This window comes from Emydura macquarii, unplaced genomic scaffold (assembly GCF_026122565.2).
Source record: "Emydura macquarii macquarii isolate MOO-44397 ecotype Brisbane River unplaced genomic scaffold, CSIRO-AGI_Emac_v2 contig_691, whole genome shotgun sequence".
In the NCBI taxonomy this organism is placed as follows: Eukaryota; Metazoa; Chordata; order Testudines; family Chelidae; genus Emydura; species Emydura macquarii.
In genome coordinates, this window is record NW_027130828.1 from 11,423,070 (window position 1) to 11,443,485 (window position 20,416).

At 42.7% G+C, this 20,416-nt stretch overlaps 2 protein-coding genes across 2 annotated transcripts in view; one reads left to right on the top strand and one right to left on the bottom strand.

Annotated features, from left to right (window-relative positions):
• CRAT (carnitine O-acetyltransferase) overlaps window positions 1-11,096 on the top strand; it is a 33,655-nt gene extending 22,559 nt beyond the window's left edge. The window contains exon 15 of the transcript XR_010918601.1: window positions 10,991-11,096. The gene's annotated coding sequence lies outside the window, so the exon portion shown is untranslated. The remainder of the gene's footprint in view (window positions 1-10,990) is intronic.
• DOLPP1 (dolichyldiphosphatase 1) lies at window positions 17-19,734 on the bottom strand. Its single transcript, XM_067542021.1, has 8 exons — window positions 19,653-19,734; window positions 13,645-13,745; window positions 9,093-9,177; window positions 8,708-8,807; window positions 7,598-7,696; window positions 5,140-5,268; window positions 4,074-4,163; window positions 17-3,364 (listed from the first exon to the last, which is right to left on the bottom strand). Exons 1-8 carry the CDS (start codon window positions 19,726-19,728, stop codon window positions 3,328-3,330), a joined length of 717 nt encoding a protein of 238 aa, XP_067398122.1. The 5' UTR covers window positions 19,729-19,734; the 3' UTR covers window positions 17-3,327.
• Window positions 19,735-20,416: the final 682 nt, after the last annotated feature.

Below are 20,416 nucleotides of genomic sequence, written 5' to 3' on the forward strand. Positions count from 1 at the left end.
TCCTAGGCTGCTCAACTTGGCCATGAACCTACAAGAGGTCACCATGGGCATTTATCTTTATACCCAACAATGTGCAGCTTTCTGGGGGATGGAAAGAAAAAGCAGAAGCAAACTGAAGCCCAGTCTACACTTAAAACTTACATCGATATAGCTACAGCGTGCAGGCATGTGAAAAATCCACACCACTGAGCAGTGTAGCTATGCTGACCTAACCCCCAGTATAGCCACGGCTAGGTCAATGTAAAAATACTTCTGTCAGTCATCAAGGTGGAGTTCCTATAACAATGGAAAAAACGCTTCCCTTGCTGTAGTCTGGTCCTATGCCAGAATTACAGTGGCATAGCTGTAGCGCCATAACAATGCTGCTATAGCAGCCACAGTGCAGAAATGGCCAGAGACAGCAGATGTCAGGAACAGTGCTGGAGAAGTGTAGGGCACCTATTACGAGGACTGTCTCCCTAACCACAGGCTGCAGAGCACAGGCCTGCTGGTGTTGTGAAGTTGTTGGGTTTAATGCTCTGTGTCACTGTAAAAAAAGACTATCGCCACATAGCATGTTAATCGTTAGAAAATAAATTAAATGGAGCTTTTAAGGTGACTTTTCCACTTCTCTAGGCTGACAGACTCCTGGGAAAACATGAGGCATGTGTTAATTATCTTTAAAGCAATTTTGTTTTTTGCCTCATCTTCGGGAAAAGGACTGAACTGCCCTGTTTAGTGATTTTGGGGGTTTTTTTAAGTGAGGGAAAAGAATGAGGGTAAGTTTTATTTTACTGGGCTCTGCTTCTCAATTGGTAGATAGAAGAAAAAGAACCACCTCGTACTGCATTCCCATGCTGGTGCTTAACTCCAGTCACTACATTACCCTATTACCTAGGCAACTTAAAGTTATGCACATTTCCTTTTCCTCTGTCACCTACCCCTTTGGCCTATTTTAATGAAATGGTTATGGGCCTGAACTAATGCCCACTGAAGTCACAGTCCACATATCAAAAAGGGAGGTAGATTAGCCCAGCCAAGGTGCTAGTATGAGGAATAAAATTGCTACTGTTTTATGTGCAAGCAATATTGAAATCTCAGCGTGGAGAGTTCACATTAGATCAATGCAATGAGCGCTAAGTTAGAGAAAGTTACTGTAATAGAGTAAAATTTCCCTAACCCTTAATTTAAAAATTCAAAGAACTGCTGCTACAAAGAAAAAAATATTAAATTTAGAACAAGCATATTTTAAAAGGTTTTCATTCTTAATCACTACATTAAAATAAAAGGACTCTCTCCTCATGGGCCAAATTCTTGGATTAGGATAGCGTAAGTTCTACCGCAACCACTTCATAGCGCGCACACACACATGTACGTAAGGCTCATGGCAAAAGGAGCAGATGAAATCTTTAAAATGCTGTTTTTAAATTAAGGTGGCACAGAAATACAGAGATGATCAGATATGAGCAAAATCGCATCTTGCAGCAGAACATATCAATGAGTTTTTTATGAAGCCTCAGTAGCTTTTTAATGGAAGCTAGTAAAACATGCAGCAAGACATAGATGTGTATGCATAGCCATTATGCCTTCTTTCATGTGACAGTATTAGACAGATGCTAACGTCCTTCTCTTTGACCCAGTTTTGGTAGCTTTACTTGCCCTGCTCTTCCCCCTTAATAAATTTCAAGCCAATTGTACTGAGTCTCTCCACTTCGTTGCTGAACTTCATTGTAACTTCTTGGTTATAGGCTAAAAATGCCATGGAACAGTCTTTGCACAGCCATGAAGTATGTTCAGGATGCACTGCTGACTCACTATTAGTACAGTCTTCTCAAAACATTTATCAGCCTACTGCAGAGGATCTAAGTACTGGCAGGGTTGAAGAGGCTGTCAGATATCCTCTCACAGGGAAATAGTACCCAGCACCTAGCAGCAGAACTTACTGTGCCCAGAACTCCTGACTGAGGAAGTTAATCAGTCAAAAAACAGCCAAAATGAAAAAAGGAAGGAGAAATGATAGTTTTTACAGAGTAAGGGCATGATCCAGTTTGTAGAAGGTATGCATTCTAGGTGGCTGGTACAGACTTTTGCAATAGGCTAAACTACAGCGGAACCCAAAACAAATCAACATAACCCATGGAAATCTTTGCCAGGGTTAACTTACTGCCTCATTTCAGCAGTAACCTGTGTTTGAATCCAACTGGGTTCTACAAAAGTAATTCATGCAGTGCTCAAGCCAGGCATCAGCACGCCCCAGCTTATTTTAAAAAAAAGTTTACTGAGGGCTCAGAAGCTCAATGAGCAGAGTCATTATCAAAACGAGGGGTTAGGGCAGAGACTGATCATACAAACTTGAAATACCAGTAAAAGCTTTTTTAATGACTTTGGGGTAATCCTTAAGAGCATGGAGTTGTGCCTGAACTAGCAGTTATTTCAACTTAATAGTGGTTTCCTTAATCAATAAAAGTCTGGCTTAAGTTCAGCAACAGAAGCTGTAGAGGTCACAGCAGCTCTGGGGTTTTAAGAGTACAAACAGAAGAGGGAGGGGAGGGATGTTTGTAATATGTATGCCAAGTTATTGACATCAAAAAGAAGAGGTCCCAGGTAAAGCAACCTGATGATTACACAACAGGAGCAGCAGTGAAAAAAATTAGTATACTTGAGGTTTTCCTCAGCGTTTTTACAACCCCTCTCCAAGGGTAGCCGTGCAGGCTTGCGCGCAGGAATGTCACTAGTGTTAAAAGCAAATCTTTAGAAGTTTCTTTAGATCCTTACAAAGTGCAGCTGGAATTGATTTTGATCTCCCCAACTGTTGCAGAAAGGAAAAAAATACCTCTTCCTCTCTGGCGTAAGCCACCTTCCCCACCTCCACCCCAAAAAGTAAAACCCTAAATGAGGCAATACCGAGATTGTGTGTGTTTAGAAGAAGACAAAACCAATCAACGCATCACCCACCCCAAAAATAGTTCAATTTAAAAAAAAATAAATAGTGTGTATATTTCATGCTGCAAAAAAAGTCACAGAAATATGCTTTTTTTTGGTTCTCCCTCCCCCAAACGAGACGTCATATTTTCTACCCCCTTCCCCAACTTAAACACGATGGTACATTCCAACTGGCAATGTGCATTTGTGGTGTAAATGAGGTTCTGCTCCTGCATGGTCCCACATGCATCAGGGAGCATCCAGCTAGCTGCAAAAGCCAGAGCAAAGGTCTCCAGGCTTTGGGTATGGTCCCTGCCTGTTCCTTTGGTCCATCTGTGAAAAGACTCTTTGCTGCTCCCAGGTCTGTACAGGTCTCTACTTTTGTCCTTCTCCATTAAGTCCTGCATTCTGTTCCCATACCTCGAGTCACTGGAGCTTCGTACCTAGCTTGCGCTGTCTGTTTCTGCAATGAGAACGTAGAGGTGACAGAGTGAGGCAGATCCCCTTCACCAAGCATCATAGCACACTCAATGGGTGGGAGGAATAAAATGAGCTGGATAGAAAAGATCACCACATTCTACATCGAGTGGTCATTCCTGCTTTGTACAGGCTCGGGTCTGGAATAACCAGGAGGGTCTGTGGGTCACAACTGAAGGGCATTAGCAAAGATATGTATGTGAGAGACCCAACATGCTTACAAAGTGGCTACCCTATCCAAGACTCTAATCACTATTGTGACTCCCTTTTTATGGAATACCAAATTCACCTCACATGGCACAAAAGGAAGAGACTTACCAGAACAGATGATTCTGCTCAACATGATACACTTTGCTGCTTCCAGAGGGACCCTTTAGCAGCTCTTGCTACATTGGTTTCTCCCCTCCTGCCACAGTCCCCAAGGCTTTGTGTTTGGAATCATTTGTACTTGTTTTTCACTTTTTCCCGTTTCATACTGATTATCTTTTAACCATACACTCTATGAAAGTCAACCCACAATTTGGTCTCTCTTCACATGTTATACTGTCCTGTCCATAAAAGCTACCCACATCAGCTACTTTAATTTTTATATATAAAATCACAGCTGATACAGGCAAACAACTACCCTATTGGTGCATGTAACAACTTAGATACACCTTCTCCCTGTGTGCAGAACCTCTTACCATCCTGCTTACCTTGCCTCTGCTCTGGTGACTGTGTATTCAAACCACAGGATGTTGGGAATGAGACTAGTATCTCTGATTAAAAAGAACTCTGAAGCTGGCCTAAAATGAACAAGGTTTGGGGGAGAGAAAAAGGGAGAGAAAATTAAAACATTTTCTTTCCTCATTCTGATAAGGCCCGGAGGAAACAGTGTGAAGTTTGCCAGTGCTACCTGCAGGGCAAATCTGGACAGGTATTGTATACATAGAAAGCAGCAACATATAATTCTACCAGGAATAGTGCTATTTTTCCTCCCTCATTAGGAAGGTTTCTAGTCTAGTTAAATTTAACTAAGTTACTGTTTCACTTGATTCTCAGTTTTTTGTTTGGTGTGGGTAAGAGGAGATCTGACCATCTGAACCAGCCTTTCCCTTACAGTGAGTTTGGAGAAAGATGGAGAGATCTGGAAGTAGCAGTTCCTGGAGGTGCTATCTCAGAACAACTGTGCTCTCCTCTAGCACCTTTCTTCCTGGGATCTCAGAGTGCTTTATGAACAATTAAGCCTCATAATTCCTCCTCTCCCAGAAGTAGGGAACTATTATTCCCATTTTATAGATGGAGAAATGGCAGCACAAGTAAGTTAAATGATTTGCTCATGATCACAGGGAGTCAGTAAGCAGAGCAGGGAATAGAATCCAGGAGTCCTCTATTCCCAGTCCCCTGTTCTAGCTTCTAGACCACTGGGAACCTGTGGACAGTTTAAACCCTTTTACAAGGGGGTTTGCATTCCTACAGAACATCATGACAATCATTTGGTTTCACGGACTGAAGTGTCCCATGATTGGTTTTCTTACAGCATTATGGTATGAATTCCCCATCCCTGTGCAGGTTGACTACAACGTTACTCCTTTGCATGGGCATCATGCTGCTCCAGCTACCAGTTGGTTTAGCACATTTCAAGAGGTAAACACTATTCTGGCCCCTTTTGTGGTACACAGAGTAAACTTAAGGCATCCAGTGCTGGACAGGCATCTAGTTCTGCAGGAGGGTGAGGACTTGGGGGATTAAAACGTAACAGAATAGCACAAAAGGGTTTACCATGCAGCTATCCTTGGGAACAGAGGAGTTAAGATCTCCTGTGTGAAGGCAAACCAGGCTACAGCCATGACGCTTCCTGCAACACTGCCGTACAAGACCTGGCTCCAGGTGTGGTAGAGCAGATAGACCCTTCAGTGGAAACAAGAAAGGAAAATTACCAGAGACAGGATTTCAAACAAAATGAGGGCATCACACAGTTGGTTACAGTGTTTTACAGGTCCCTGTACAGCTCAGAGTTAGGTTATATTCCCGGTGTGAAACAGCCAAGTGACACCTGTTTAAAAGATACTGAAGCACAAAAATGTAGGCCTGGAATGGACCTTGAGAAATCATGTAGGCCATCCTCCCATGCTGAGGCAATTGAGTATACATAGACTATTCCTGCAAGGTGTTTATCTAAACTATTCTTAGAACCCTCCCATGAGGCAGATTCCACAACCTCTCTTGGTAACCTATTTCTTGGCTTAACTATCCTTATAGTTAGAAAGTTTTTCCTAATATTTAATCTAAATCTCACCTGCTACAGATTAATCTGATTACTTCTTGTCCTATCTTCAGTGAACATGGAGAACTGATCACCACCCCCTTTGTAACAGCTACTTACATATCTGAAGACATTGAACATATTCTCTGGTGTCCCCTCATAGCCTTCTTTTCTCAAGACTAAACATGCCCTTTTTTTAAACCTTTCCTCATAGGTCAGGTTTTCTAAATCTTTGATCATGTTTGTTGCTCTCCTCTGAACTCTTTCCAGTTTGTCCATATCTTTCTTAAAGTGCTGCGCCCAATACTGGACACAATACTCCAGCTGAGGCCTCACCAGTGCCGAGTAGAGCAGAAAAATTACCTTCTATGCCTTACATATGACACTCCTGTTAATAATTAATTTTGGGGTGTATTACCCTTTTTCACAACTGCACCACATTGTTAGCTCTTATTTAATTTGTGATCCACTATAACCCCTCCAGAACCTTTTCTGCAGTACTGCCACCTAGACAGTTAGTCCCAATTTTGTAGTTGTGCACTGGATTTTTCCTTCCTAAGTGTATACTTTGCCCTTGTCTTTATTGAATTCGGACCAATTCCCCGATTTGTCAAGGTCCTTTTGAATTCTAATCCTGTCCTCCAAAATGCCTGCCGCCCCTTCCAGCTTGGTGTCATCCACAAATTTTATAAGCATACTCTCCACTCATTACCCAAGTCAATGAAAATATTGACTAGTACCAAGACCTAGGACTGAACCCTGCCTACTAGATACATCCTCCCAGTTTGATAGCAAGCCATTGATAACTATTGTGCACCCACCTAATAGTAGTTTCATCTAGGTCGCATTTCTCTAGCTTTCTTAGGAGAATGCCACGTGGGATTGTATCAAAAGCTGTATTAAAAATCAAGATCTATTACATCTTTTGCTTCAGGAAACAACTCAAACCCTTCCGTGCATACTTAGACTCTTCTGCATACACAAATTTCTGTTTAGGAATACTCCAGACTCTGAGTAGACCAATACCTAAGAGGTTGTCTGCATGTTTCCCACACTAGCAGTTCAGATTAGCTGGGGCCCTGTTCCTGTTGTCCCAGCAGAGAATTTTCCAGGGCCAGCAGAAGGTCAGCTTGCTCCCCCAGTAACCACCTGATGCCTGGGTTTACAGGCTTTCAGAGTATATAAAGTGAAGGGAACTTGTTTTGTCATAGTTTTCGCTGACCTCAAATTTAGCAGCATGAAGGCTCCATTGCTGCAGACAGCCTACACCTTTCTAGGTGCTAGTGGTCACAGTAGTAATGATCTGTTAGATTACTGGCACCGTCTGTGTGAGTTGTGTCTAAATCTTTGCATACTGCAAGATGATGGAAGCTAAACAATTGTGACTACATTTAGACTGACTCTACAGGAAGTCATTTCAGTCAATAGTAAATGCTTCACATGCTGCAGATGGTACTGTGATCTATAACCTAGCTCAGTGCTTTTATGGATCAGTGTAAAAAAAAGATGAAGTAGATAAAATCATTCTGTCCATATTCAGGACATGGAGGCCAGAGAGAATGGGGAGGGCAGTACTAGTCTTAGCTTTTGCAGAATCATGTGTGAAGACAGAGATGCAGGGCTCCATGTAACAACCTCCCCATCTATGACCAACCCTCTTTGCAATGACCCACAAAGTTGGGTTTGCAGCCACTGAGCCCAGTGCCATCATATAGGCTTAAAACCACCCATTGGACTGCAAATTTTGAAGAGACTATTCAGAGACATCACTATACCAGGAAAAAAAATCCAGAGAAAAAGAAAGAGCTCCCACTACAAAGAGCTCCTGGCAACATAGTCAGACTCCCCTAGCCCCTGGTATTTGTTGCACAGTTATCAGAAACTGAATCACAAGAGGAGGAAGATAAAATGCTGTCAAAAACCCACAAGGCCAAGAGTTAGTACAAAAAAATAAGCCAAATGGCTGCTCCATACCTACTATATGAGACTAGGAAGGCCACTGTGACGAGGCAGATGGACAGCACATGTCGCCACAATAAATCCAGAAATCTGGCATTGTTTGTTTGGTGCATTCTGGAAAAAATAAAGAGATTGGGGGGAGGGGGGGAAGCCTTAGTGTGGTAGAAAAGAGATGGTGATAGGGAGCGAACTGGCCCTATATCCCATCCCTCAAAATTATAGTGACCTAAGGAATCCACAGCCCTCACTGATGTCACAGATAGCCTGCTAACACTCCAGTGCTGATGAATCCAACTGCTGCCAAGAGGACACGAAGCCCGACTACTGAGTGCAGGTGTTAATGAAGATCACTACAAAGGAAGCCAATGTGCCCATGGCACCACTGTATCTGGTGTGGGAGGTACACAGAGTGTACATGCAACCATCATGTCTCAGATCTCCTTATAGCTGCTCACTTGTGCTTGGCTACGGTATAGGAGGGATGTCTGGTGTCTCTTCTGCTCCTCCACATTACAGAGCTGCAGGAGGTAGCCATAGCTCTGAAGTCCTTATTGATGAAGGGGAGCCAGACTCCAGAGAATGGAGGCAGCAGCAGAGACAAACCATGAATGGGTCATGTGAGAAGGCAGCAGAAATCACTGGAGAGGATGAAGGGACAAACTCACTAATACAATGGAGAATAGACTCATGAGAGGATAGCTCTTCTCTCTCTCTCTCCTCTTTTCTACTTCCCCCATTGCTTTTGAGCATAGATTTGGGAAGTCTCACAATTCAGCATGATTCAAAAGAGATTGTGTCAGGACAGGCATATTCTGATGGACTCATACTAATGGCAGTGGTGGCATCAGGGGGCCACCATCCCCTCACTCCTGCCTTGCCTTCCTCAATCAACATTTTCAGGCAGCAGCAAAGCCCACAGTCTGATATTCAATTTGGGATAAACTCATGCCAGAGGGAATCCCTCCCCACCACAAAAGAGAGGGCACAGGTGCTGGAATTCAGCTCTACCTACAGGAATCAACTGAATAAAAGAAGGAAAGGCATGCCACCAGAATGTAGCTACCCGTTCCAAATGTCCCTGAGGCCAAAATGTAAAACAGCCAAAACCTGATGAAGAAGCTTCACCTTAAATAAAGAAACAGGAATGAGTAAACAGAGAAAAACCACATGAACTGAGAGTGACTGGATGGCATCCCGTATTTTGTTGTCACCGTTGAATGCGCTTCTGGGAAGAGAAGAAGAAACAGTATGGTCAATACACAGCAGCAACCTGAACACTTCAAGGATCCAGCCAGGCCACAGAGCTGTGCTATGTATGTGAATTTACAATAAATGTCTCTGTTCAGATGGCACTGTGAGCGCCGCTCCCCAGCCCCCATATGAATGTGCAAACACAACACATGAGACCTGAGGCAAAACCACCCTTAGCCCAATTATTGTCACCACAGTTCAACAATAACTCACGCACCATGTACCCGCTCTTTCCCCCTAGCCACCAGGACATACTTACCTTCACAGGGTCGTGGCTCACGGATAATATTCTTTATTAGCCAGTTCACTCCTTCGTTGAATGCCAGCCCCCCCAAGAAAGAGATCTGTGAAAGAGATAGTTGTGTCAGCCTATGACCCTCCATCCATCCATCCCTCAGCTCGCCTCAGCGTGTCACCTCTACAGTGATGCATCTCATCAAACATTTGTGATGAGTTTTCCTTACAGGGATACAGTCAACTTAAAACAAAACCAAACCACACTTCTTTCAGATTTTTTTTTAAACTACTACAGTTACAAATAACACTCCAGATTAATCTAATAAAGAGGTTAGGAAGAATTTTTTCAGTCTATTTACTTTGTGCATTTGATAGCACTTTGTATATATTCCGTTTCCCCTGTTTGTGGGCGTCTTTCACAGAGCAACAGGAGAGAAGAATTAAAAAAACAGAAAACATTGGCAGAAGAACTCAAGAGTGGTGTCATCGCTGGATTTTTTTTTTTTTTTTTTTTTTTTTTTTAAACTGCCTAGATTTCAAGTTGACAATACATCTTTAACTGTTTGCTGCAGGCCAACAGAAGGAGCACATATGCTGCTGTTGGTAGGCTCTCCTTAAAAGGGTAGCTTTTTATTTTAATTTCTTTCTTCAGTGAACAACTTACAGAAAATATTTATCATCCTGAAGCTATTCCCCACAAATTCATAACATCTTACAAGGCAAGTCACTTTCTGGGCCTGGCCAGATTGATATTATGCTTGTATAATTTCACTCTGTATTCCAGAATATTTCTTCCCTCTCTTAGCCCTAGCATCCTGACCAAATTCCAATCTGTGTAATCGTATTCTGCCTCCCTAAATTCCTCCTCTAGTTTCAAATAGTTATGGAATTTTTCACTTCCTGAGCTAAACTGGGGGTCAGTGTGCTGTGCTGCTGCTGCACAGCTGTCACGTTCCATTCCTATGGTGGCTCCTTTACTATAGGTAGAATAGCTAATCAGCCTTAACACTAACACTTCCTTAGTTGCTTACACTTTCTATTACTAGCCCCTGTTTTTCAGTTGCTTATAACTTTGTCAAACGTTGGCCATTCAGGCTTGTTCTCTGCTCATGTTGAAGGTGGTTGGTTTTTTTGTTTTGTTTTGTTTTTTTAATTTAAACCAACACAGATCAGCCTTTTCAGAGAATGAGATTGGGGGAGAAAGATCGGGAAAAAACATGTTAACTTTGACTAAATAAACTGTTTCTCTGAAGAGCTCTAGCACCTCCAGGTTTGGAGCAGGAAGGTGAGATCTGTCAGGGAATGGTCCTGGGCTCAGAGAGATACCTTTTGCTTTCTCTATGAAAATCTACTGATAAGTGGATGAGTTATAAGCCTCCAGAGCTTGCCATTTGCACAAGATCAGTAGAATGTGGTAGCGATTTGCTGCTTCAGTCTCTGAACATTCCATCTGCGCTGAGCATACTCCAGCCCTACAGAGCCTTTTTAACACGGTAACTGAACTGAGTATGCTCTGAGGCAGAACTAGAGCTCTGGACAGAGGGGAGAGGACAATGGGGCATCTGCCTACAGCACCTGTGGACTGAGCAAGAGGAGGAGGGATCTTCCCCAGTTTAGAGAAGCAGCATTCCCTCACAGCTCTCATTCCTCCTTGGCTGGTGCAGCAAGAGCTCCCCATTATGATTCAATTTACTTTTACCATTGGAGGAAGGTATTCTGAGCACCACCAGGACAGTATTAGTTTTAGTTTCAGATCTTGTACTAACTGGTACTTATAATTCTGTGCGCTTCACAAGCTGCAAAAGCAAAATTAGGAAATGTCAAAATTAAGGTTGTTTATGCAGCCTTAATTCAGCCCTCTCATCCATGCACTTTATGACATGGTCTTTAATTACGTCATCATAACTCTTTGTTTTACAGGATCCTTGCCTCATTCACTGCGCAAGAGGAACCGTGAATGAGGCAGAGAATTACAAGAGGAAAAAAAACGTTATCTTGTGTTTCAGGCCCCGCACTAGGCCTCTGTATAGATGGGTCTATTCCCAACTTTGCCATGGACTTCCTATGATAATAAATATAGCTCCCTTGTACATGCAAAGATTTCATGGAGAAATCTTATTTCTGAATGCTTCATCATGCAACTATAAAAAAACCAAATCTTAAAAGAATGTTAAACTGTAGTATGTATATACAGATCAAATGAAGTTTAATACCTGGTGCATAATCTATCAAGGGACCATAACCTCCTCTTGCAAGGGGATGATTTGATGATCCGACAGGCCTTTTCCATCTCTATGATCTTACTGTATTATATATCCCCCCCACACACACACACACACACACACACACACACACACACACACACCCCCCGTATATATTATTATAATATATATTATAGCTTGTAAGATAACTGTTTTGGGATCTTCTGGGGTGAAAGGCAAAAGGCATGATATAAACATAAGTGAACTTAGGGCTCAAAAAAGCTGAATTCACAGTCCTAAAAATTGTCCTCTATTTACAGAGTAGATACAGCACAGGTAGTGGCAATGCAAGCTCCTCCCCATGCATATCCCCCTGCCAGAGTGCCCCAACCTTCAACAGGGATCACCTCTAGATGTTAAAGAAAGAATAAGACATAAAGACTGATCCAATCGTCAATATTTCTGCTGATTGCTAAAATGGGGAGGCCAATTTGTGCCTAATTTGATTTTTTTTCTATGATAAAGAAAACTGCCCAGTAGGAACCGCACTAAAATTACCAATTTAAGTCATGCAGGCTTTCAAGAAGTCTTTAGATAGTTATGAGTTTCAGAAACTACTTCCTTGGGCTGCAATCAGACTAGTAACCTAGAAGTTTCATTACCAATCCCCTGAGCCATTCAGTTCCCATGATAGTGTCACTTTATGAAACACAGCGATATCAGAAACCTGATGCTATAATCCTTCCACTGACTCCATTTCACCTGTCTGTTTACAAAAGGCAAATATTATGAATGGCTTGCAATCCCTTGTATGGAATGTATTCAGCCATCCCAACCTAGCTGCTTGTCAGGACAAATAGCAGAGACCTTGTGGCATGCTGTGTCGTGAGAAAATTAATTTCTGATCAGGAGAGAAGTAGGAGTAGTCCTGCTCCTGGTGTTTCACACCCAGAGATTAATGGACCTTGCAGGCATGCCGCTTCCCCTGGGAAATTGTGAGGAAATGCCTTTTCACTCAGCCTGATTTCCACAGCTCTTGTCTATTTGGAGTTGCAAGTATTCTTGTGAGTGCTCACTCCTGAAAATCCGACTCTTAATGACTAAGACGACAGGCAAGGTGGCCACTTATTGAAACGGACATCAACTTCAGTGATCTTCACAGATTAATGCAAACACACAACATCAAGACAATGATATGGGGAAACCCATTTAGAAAAGAATCTGGGGAAAAAAACCACTTAAACATTGAGTAATAAAGCTTCACAATTACTCTGGGAGAAAAAATAAGAGATACAAGAATCAGGTCATCTTCCATCAAAATGCAGCCAATCTCTGCAGCTGAAAATGATACATGTCTAACAGCACAAGGCACCATGACAAACAGCTGAGAAGAGGAAGTGAAGAATACTGTATCCAACTGAAACCACAGAGACAATTTAGAGAGGCAGAACATAATTATCTAGACTGAAGTTTGCCCAGCATACTACTGTTAAAATTCCCTCATTTTACAAAAAGTATCAATGACCACAACTGATCGGGACCCATGTTTACATCTCATCTGAAAGACAACACCTCCATCAGCACAACGCTTCCCAAAGCCGTACTGAAAGCATTGGTTTCACTACTGCCACAGAGGAAAAGTGCATTCCACTGAATTACAAATACCCTCTCCTGCAGCACATGGGTATTCTTCCTATTCCTGTATCTCCCATTCATCCTGCATGGCCCTGCTTGGATCAAAATCTGATGGGATCACAGCACAAGACAGACATAATAATGATATTAAAGTCCCACTTTATTGTCTCTCAAAGAGAGAGAGAAAATTTGCAACAGTCACTGACATGTATGACACATCCTGGTCCAGGAATTCAGGGAAGGGACACTATACACGGCAAGACAGGGCAGTGAGCTAAGGCTAGACAGTAACTCAAAAATATGACAATGAATTGTGCTTTCCTCTAGGCCAGTGTTTCTCAATTGGGGTTCCGCGGGAACACTGTTAGGGTTCCGCGATCAGCTGTTCCCCGTGCTGCCGAAAAAGGGAAGATGCCCCGGATTTTTCGGCAGAGGGTATCGAGTGTAAGTGTAATTTAATTGAGAAAGGCTGATCTAGTTGTTTGTATATAATTCGCTTATTTCGACATTTTTTTGGCCCCATATGTAAAAATACTGTTAAGAGTTTGGGGGGTTCCGCAATTATTTATAGAGTTCAAAAGGGTTCCGTGGCCAAATTTAATTGAGAAACACTGCTCTAGACAAAGAGGTCACATTTGTTAAGCTAGCTCTGTAATGGAAGGAGACACGAGAAGGGAGGTGGGAGCAGATCACAGATTTGCCATGTGAAGTAGCAGGGGTGGAAAGAGGAAGACTCACCGTATGTAGCTCTCTCTTGAATATGATGAGTGTAACAAAGCCGACTATGATGAAAATTGGACAGAGACTCAGGTAGGCTAAGAGCTGACCAGAGAAATCACCTGAGGAGGCAAATGAGAGAAACAAATCAGCCTGCATTTTGTGTGCTTGCTTGCCATAGAGATTGCTGTTAGCCAGCGCTTCAGAGCTCACTCACAGCAAAGGTGTGCGTTCACTAGCTCAGTAACCTAACATTACATGGCAGACCAAGGCTTCATTCCTTGGACTCAGCGTTTCATCCCAAGTGCTAGCAGGGACTGAAGGTGCTGAAGGGCAAGAGGAGTGGCACTTTTTAGCTTCAGGATTGGGACCAAAGGGATATGAAATGAGCCTAGCATAATTCAACTGAAATTTCTGTCTGCCAGCTTCAACAGGTATTGAGAAGCTGCGTAGTTTCCCACCTAGACAGCCTCCCATAGCTAGAGTTTGGAAGCTGCATTACCGAATCTCACAGAAGAAAATAAAGGGTCTCAAAATCTATCTGTGATGGCGTTGGATAGAGTGAGGTGAAGAATGGAAATATATGGTATATACTATACGACTCAGTCCAAATCACCCTTACCTACTGGCCAAAGCACAATATCTATTTGTTCATTTAAAAGAACACATGGTCCCTATAAGCTCTTTTGGAAAAGGTAAGCAAAGAAAACAGAAAATTGCCAAAGTCATTCTGCTGCAAGATCAGCTGCTCACAAGAGGAGTTTTTCATTTTAATTTTTTAAAATTATTTTAATGGAAGAAATTGTAAAAGGTACATAAACCAGCAGCATCATTTGAAGATGTCAGTTATCACAACAGATTCAACATGAAACTCACAGGGGAAAAGACGTCCCAAAAGGCTTTGCTACAGTAGAGATATTTTTAAAGGAGGACACTAAAAACGTTACCTGGGTATCAGCTGAAACAAGAGAGGGTCAAAGCCATTTTATGCTAGTCCCCAAAAGACAGCAGGATCCTTCCTATCTCACCACGTGAATGACTAAACACCTGATCCCTCCTGCCTACCCACCAAGAAAACAGCATTTCTCTGCATGACTGATTACCTGATTCCTTCCTAAATCAGTTTCATGTCCTTCTATTGTATAATACAGAACTTTTCCCCAACACACACTAGTTGCCTCATTTTGAGCTGAATGGCATTTGATATGATGAACTTTAACTTCAATCCCTGAATACTGGAACTGAACAAACGTTATCTCACTGCTACAAAGTTCACACTGCTGGGTATATTGCCGATGGTTGTACAGTCACCTCAGACACAACATACTCCCTTCCCATGCCAAGCTCTGTGTCACTTACAACTGGGAACCACCAAGAGCATCAACACCCAGAGAATGGACTGAAGAATTTCATTCTGCAAAACCAGTGGGAACTTGGTGTAAACTGAGGAAAAACCCTAAGAAGTTTTTTTGGTTTGAATTTAACCTGGGGTCCCTTAACAGATCTCTGGCTCAATTCTGTGTTGTCCTGCACCTTGCACTGTCATTAACACCAATGACAAGTGGGTTTCAAATGCTACCAGATCAGAATGGTAATGTTGTATGCCCCTTTGCTCTGCTGTAAGTGACAGCACAAAGTGCCAGACAACAGAGAATCAGGTGCCATAGGTCTAAACATTGATCACAAACTACATAAATGTAAGATGAAACCCACCATAAGTGACTGTTAACATCAAATGCCAAGAGAATTTTAGACACAGGACAACCAAAACTGTATGTAAGTCTTAGAAATGCTTTCAGGTAGTCGCAATTCAGGGATTATCTACTAGAGATGGTCTCTAGTTCAGGCTTCATTGTTTATCAAAACATTCACTCTGTTAATCTGTAGTACATATCAAATTTTAAAATTTGATTACACTAAAACACTGTAAAATTAATTTTAAAAAATAAAGAAATTGTGGACTATTTTTACTATATTTTTTCAGGAGGGGCCATGTTTCTCCCACAGATGGTGGAAGTAGGTCTTAGATAAAGTTACACTGGATACAAAGTAGAACTACAGAGAACATAACAAAGATTCCACTGACATAATCTAGTGGAACCAATATGCTAAGTCAACTAGTCAGCAATGGCTGGTGACCTGCGGCTGAACCAGAGGCCAAAATCCATGAACCAGAGCCTCAATCACAGAATGTTGTATAGATGTATAACAGGAATCACCTACTCAGGTAATATTAAGCCTATTTGAAAACTTGTTCAGCACTTGGAACAGAGCAAATAATCATATATGAAACACTATTAATACCAGCAGGGTTCTAGCAGAGCCATATTCTAAAACCATACTATAGAGTAGACTATGTAGGTGGATAAGTGGATAGTGTGTCGACTGGGAGTGATTGTTTTTGGCATGGTTCTCAGGAAAGAGACCCCCTGCCTGTTCACACTGGTCAAGTAAACCATGCTAGAAACCTGCTAGCAATAATGTACTCACTAGTTTAGTAGATGGTTGTATCTAGTGCAGCTCTGATCCAACGGCGGAAAGGGCTTTAAATCTTCGATGGTTAATGCATTGGGGGCGGAAGGGGAATCTGAGAAAACAAGGCCAGCTATGTTTATATCATAATGTTTTCATGTTTTAGAAGTGGCAAAAGTAAATAATATACTATCTATTCTTACAGAAGTTTATTCCCAGGGAAAAATTAATAAGGGGCTAAAAAATAATGTCGTCCCATGGACCTGGTTTAAAAACAAGAACAGGCAACTGTTTTTTTTACTTTCCCCACTCCCCAAACCTCTAATAGCTTTAAAGGGACAGAGTAAAGTTGATAATAAAAATGATTCCATGAAAAAACAAACAAACAAAAAACAAACCCAACTCAATATAAAGTTTTATTTTAACTCAAACATTCCCTAGAGCATTTTGGGCTCGAGAACCAAAAGGTGAAAGCCAACGCTTTATTTTAAGTTATCCAAAATACAAATGGATGAAACAGCAGTCATGGTGAAAAACTTATTAGATTTTCCACATTCTTTCGGTGTTAGCCTCTGGTCTTATTTATATATTTATTTTCAAGTGTGATTTTTACCCAGCATCCCTTTGGCACTGACTGGAAACATCTGTGGTTTACCACTTTAGCATAACCTGAATGTAACGTGAAAATATGAATTAATGGCACTGTTACCACATCCTATCACGGGGTCTTGCTTTACCGCCGCCACCACCATTTCCTATAGAAATGTCTACTTGTGGCAGTGCTGTTTGTCGCATAATCTTGGGGGAGGGGAAGGAAGCCACCCACCGACATGTAGGTTACATTATGTGAATATTTTCCACTCTATCAATACTTTCTACACTGATGTAAAATGCATGAAGTGTTGCCACTGTCTTATTTTTCATGGGACTGTCCATATCCTGCCAGTCCGACCTGCAGGACATTAAGAACCGTCTTAAACTATCTTTGAGGATGATGTGATAATATGTCATGACAAGGTTCACATTGCAACATGACATTTCTGCTGGAAGACAAGCTTGAAGTGTGCCATGGCAGGACCAGCCTCTCCCAACAGGTGTCACTAAGATATGAAAGAAGCTTTGGCTCTGGAGAGCTGCAGTCCCAGCAAAAGTCAAAATAAAGAATAGCAGAAGAATAACATACAGTCAATTAGGTAAATAGCAACAACTAAGTGCTAAACAAATGTATTTTTTAAAATGTGCATGTGCACACATCCCTTTGCTTATATGCCTCATTTAATTACACATACTAATTTTGTTAGAGAAACTAAACATGTTTAGGGCACTAAGTCTATGAATTTTTAAAAGGGTATTTCAGGCAAAGACACAAGCGAAGTTCTCCATATTTCTTTAAGTATAGTATTTGTTGTGCCACATATTTCTATATCAAGCTCAACTTCTTAAAAGAGAACCTCTTACACACACCTCCCTTCATTTTTCTAGAAGAAACAAGAAGTCCCAGAGCCTTAAAAATCCCAGTTGTCCTGAAAAAACCCATGCATACATACCAGGAACTCAATGTTTCTCTAACGGAATTCACCCTGCAGACAGGAAATCCCTTAACAGGACAGATAGAATTTAAGGCTCCAGAACCATACATGAAAGTGATATTGGGACAGTATTAAGACAAGTTGAAAAAAATATATGCTTTAATTCAATGGGAATAGCTCCTGAGTTATGTCTTGCCATTATGCTTCTGTGCTGTTTATTTCTCCTTCCTGCATGCAGTACTTTACATTTATTAGTAATAATTCTTTGGTTGGTGCTTGCAGCCACCACTGCTCCTATCTCTCCAGGCCTCTTCTGTCACAGTGTGTGTTTGCTACTTCTGCACATTTGATGTAATGCAGTACATGACCACTCTTGAATTACACCAAAGGAGCGATACACAACCACTCTTGAATTACACCAAAGGAACACGCAACAAAGACATGAAGCAGCTACACAAAGGGTAGAGAAAGGCTGTTTGGTCAAAAAGTTCCCTCTGGAAACTATACTGGAATACAAAATGAGGAAGCATCATTTTTTGGCAACTGAAAGAGGAGACAGGAGCAACTCTCCAGCTACATGAAAGGTCTCCTGAGATGAAAGATTTTAAGGACCATTGCCACAGTGCATCAGACCACTGGGTCTTCAGGAAGAAATTAGGGAAAAATGTAATTACCAACATTGGGCTTTCACCAAGTCATGCAGGCTAACACTGTGACTGTCACAAAAAACCAAAACAAAACATGAATACAGAGGTGCTATTTAGAGAACTTCAAGGACTGACTCAACCTGCCCTTCCTAGCTGGAGAGAACTGGTATCATCATGACACAAAACAGGCTGGATTGAAAGCATGCAATGTCAAAAGACAATATGGGATCTCGGGTTCCCTGCATAGAAACTTTTACAGGGCTTGTTTTGGGGACCTGAGTGGTACTTAGAAGGGCAGCTGACAAAGTCCCTCAAACAGCTGCCCTTCTAAGTGCCACTCAAGTCCCCAAAACAAGCCCTGTAAAAATTTCTATGCAGGGAGCCTGCAGATTGTAATCCACACGTCTCCCACGAGGGAATGTGATCATTATCTGACCAAAGCTCAGTATCTCCAAAAATACAGTCTATTTACACAGTCCTGCCTAGCCAGAACCACGAAAAATAATCCTGAAAACTATTTCAGGACCAGGACAACAACACCACATCACCACAAGACAACACTTCTCTCAGTCATGACAGCATTTCATCAGGACACCACGAAAACAAGTCACTACAACATCATGGGGATATGATGGTTCAACGCTGCAACACTGAACTGCAAGGTGACATGAGCACCACATTGCAAGACGACAACATGATGTGGGGACAACTTGCATCCCAGCATCACTGTACCCCTAAGGCAACACTACACCATGGCGACATCGTGACAGAACGATGTCAGAACGCAACATAGCAAGGAAGAAGGGTGATGCAGTAATGTTGTGACATGGCAATACCATAACACAGTGGTGCTGTGAAATGATGTGGCAACACCATGTTGTGAGATGGCAGGAGCATCCCGATGTTACCAAATGGCAGTGCCATCACAACAGAGAATTACAAGAGGACACTGTAATGATGGATGGCAAGGAAAGGCAAGGCAAGGCAGCAATATGGAATGGTGACCTGGTGACCCCCACAAGGCAGTGACACTCTATGATCCCCAGGAGCCTGCTGCAGTGGGGCTGAGGCAGGCCCCTGGGACCCGGTCATCACCTCCCTGCACTCAGCAGCCCTGCCCTGAGGCCTGAAGTCCAGATCCAGTCCAAGTCCAGACGCACATGCGCAATAATGAGCACACGGTCTCACTATCTGGTAGCAAGTCCCGCCGCACCAGTGCGCATGCGCGTCCCTCCATTTCTGAGCTGTTGGTCAATGGCTCACTATTTGGCAGCTGCCACCCGGGCGCTGGGCCCCCATTCAGCCTGAGCTGAGAGAACTGCCGACGCTCGTGGAACCGGGGCCACGTAGGAGGTTGGGGAGGCATTCTAGAGAGCTTTACCTGCAGGATACTCGACATGGGTGAGGGAGACCGACCGCCATGGAGCTGGGAGCGAGCACTCTCCGACTGCGGCCATTTTACCCGGATACCGGGCCGGGCCGCCACAGCCAATCGGAGCGCCCGCAAGGGGCGGTGCGGCCAATGGGCGGGGAGATAAATCTGGACAACAAATGGCTAGGCGCGGCAGGTGAGGCGCCAACCAATCAACAAAAATCTAATTAAAAATCCAATCCGGGGAGCTATATAACCAATGAGATGTTCGCTCTGCTGTCCAATCCAAGTGAGACACAGGTAGCTATAGCTCCAATCAGGATAAAGGCGGGGGTTATACTGTTTTGTTATTGGTAAGCTAAATTATGCATCTTAGCCAATCAGCAGGTGGCCTTAGGCTCTTCTTAGCCAATCAGATGTTTAGAGGGGTGGTGGACAAGGGATGGGGGGTGAGAGATGCAATCTGGTGGCAATTTTGAGTTAAAATGGCTTCCTTGCCCCTCCCCTCAACCCAAGCAGGGCAATAGCATGTCACTCAAAGGGGGTGCTTGTCATCAGAGATCAGCCCTGTGAGCTATGAGGCCATGAGTGCAAGTGAGGCCCAGAGTTACCTCACTCCCTGTCCCCCTGACAGAAAACAGGGCACTAAAACCAGTTAACTCCCCTCCCAGACCACTGCCAGAAAACAGTTGCTTCCTTCACCAGTCCTGTTGACAGATAGGATGCAGGGGCAAGGGGCTGTGGCTTGCTTCCCGTGGTGGGCTAGTCCTGCT

Excerpts from the sequence above, each read along its gene's own strand:
- DOLPP1 (XM_067542021.1), bottom strand. The coding sequence starts at position 19,728 with ATGGCCGCAGTCGGAGAGTGCTCGCTCCCAGCTCCATGGCGGTCGGTC. Across the intron at positions 9,178-13,644 it reads TCAAGAGAGAGCTACATACG|ATCTCTTTCTTGGGGGGGCT; the intron begins GTGAGTCTTCCT and ends TCTCTTTCACAG. Across the intron at positions 5,269-7,597 it reads TTCCTAGTCTCATATAGTAG|GGTCTATCTGCTCTACCACA; the intron begins GTATGGAGCAGC and ends TTTCCACTGAAG.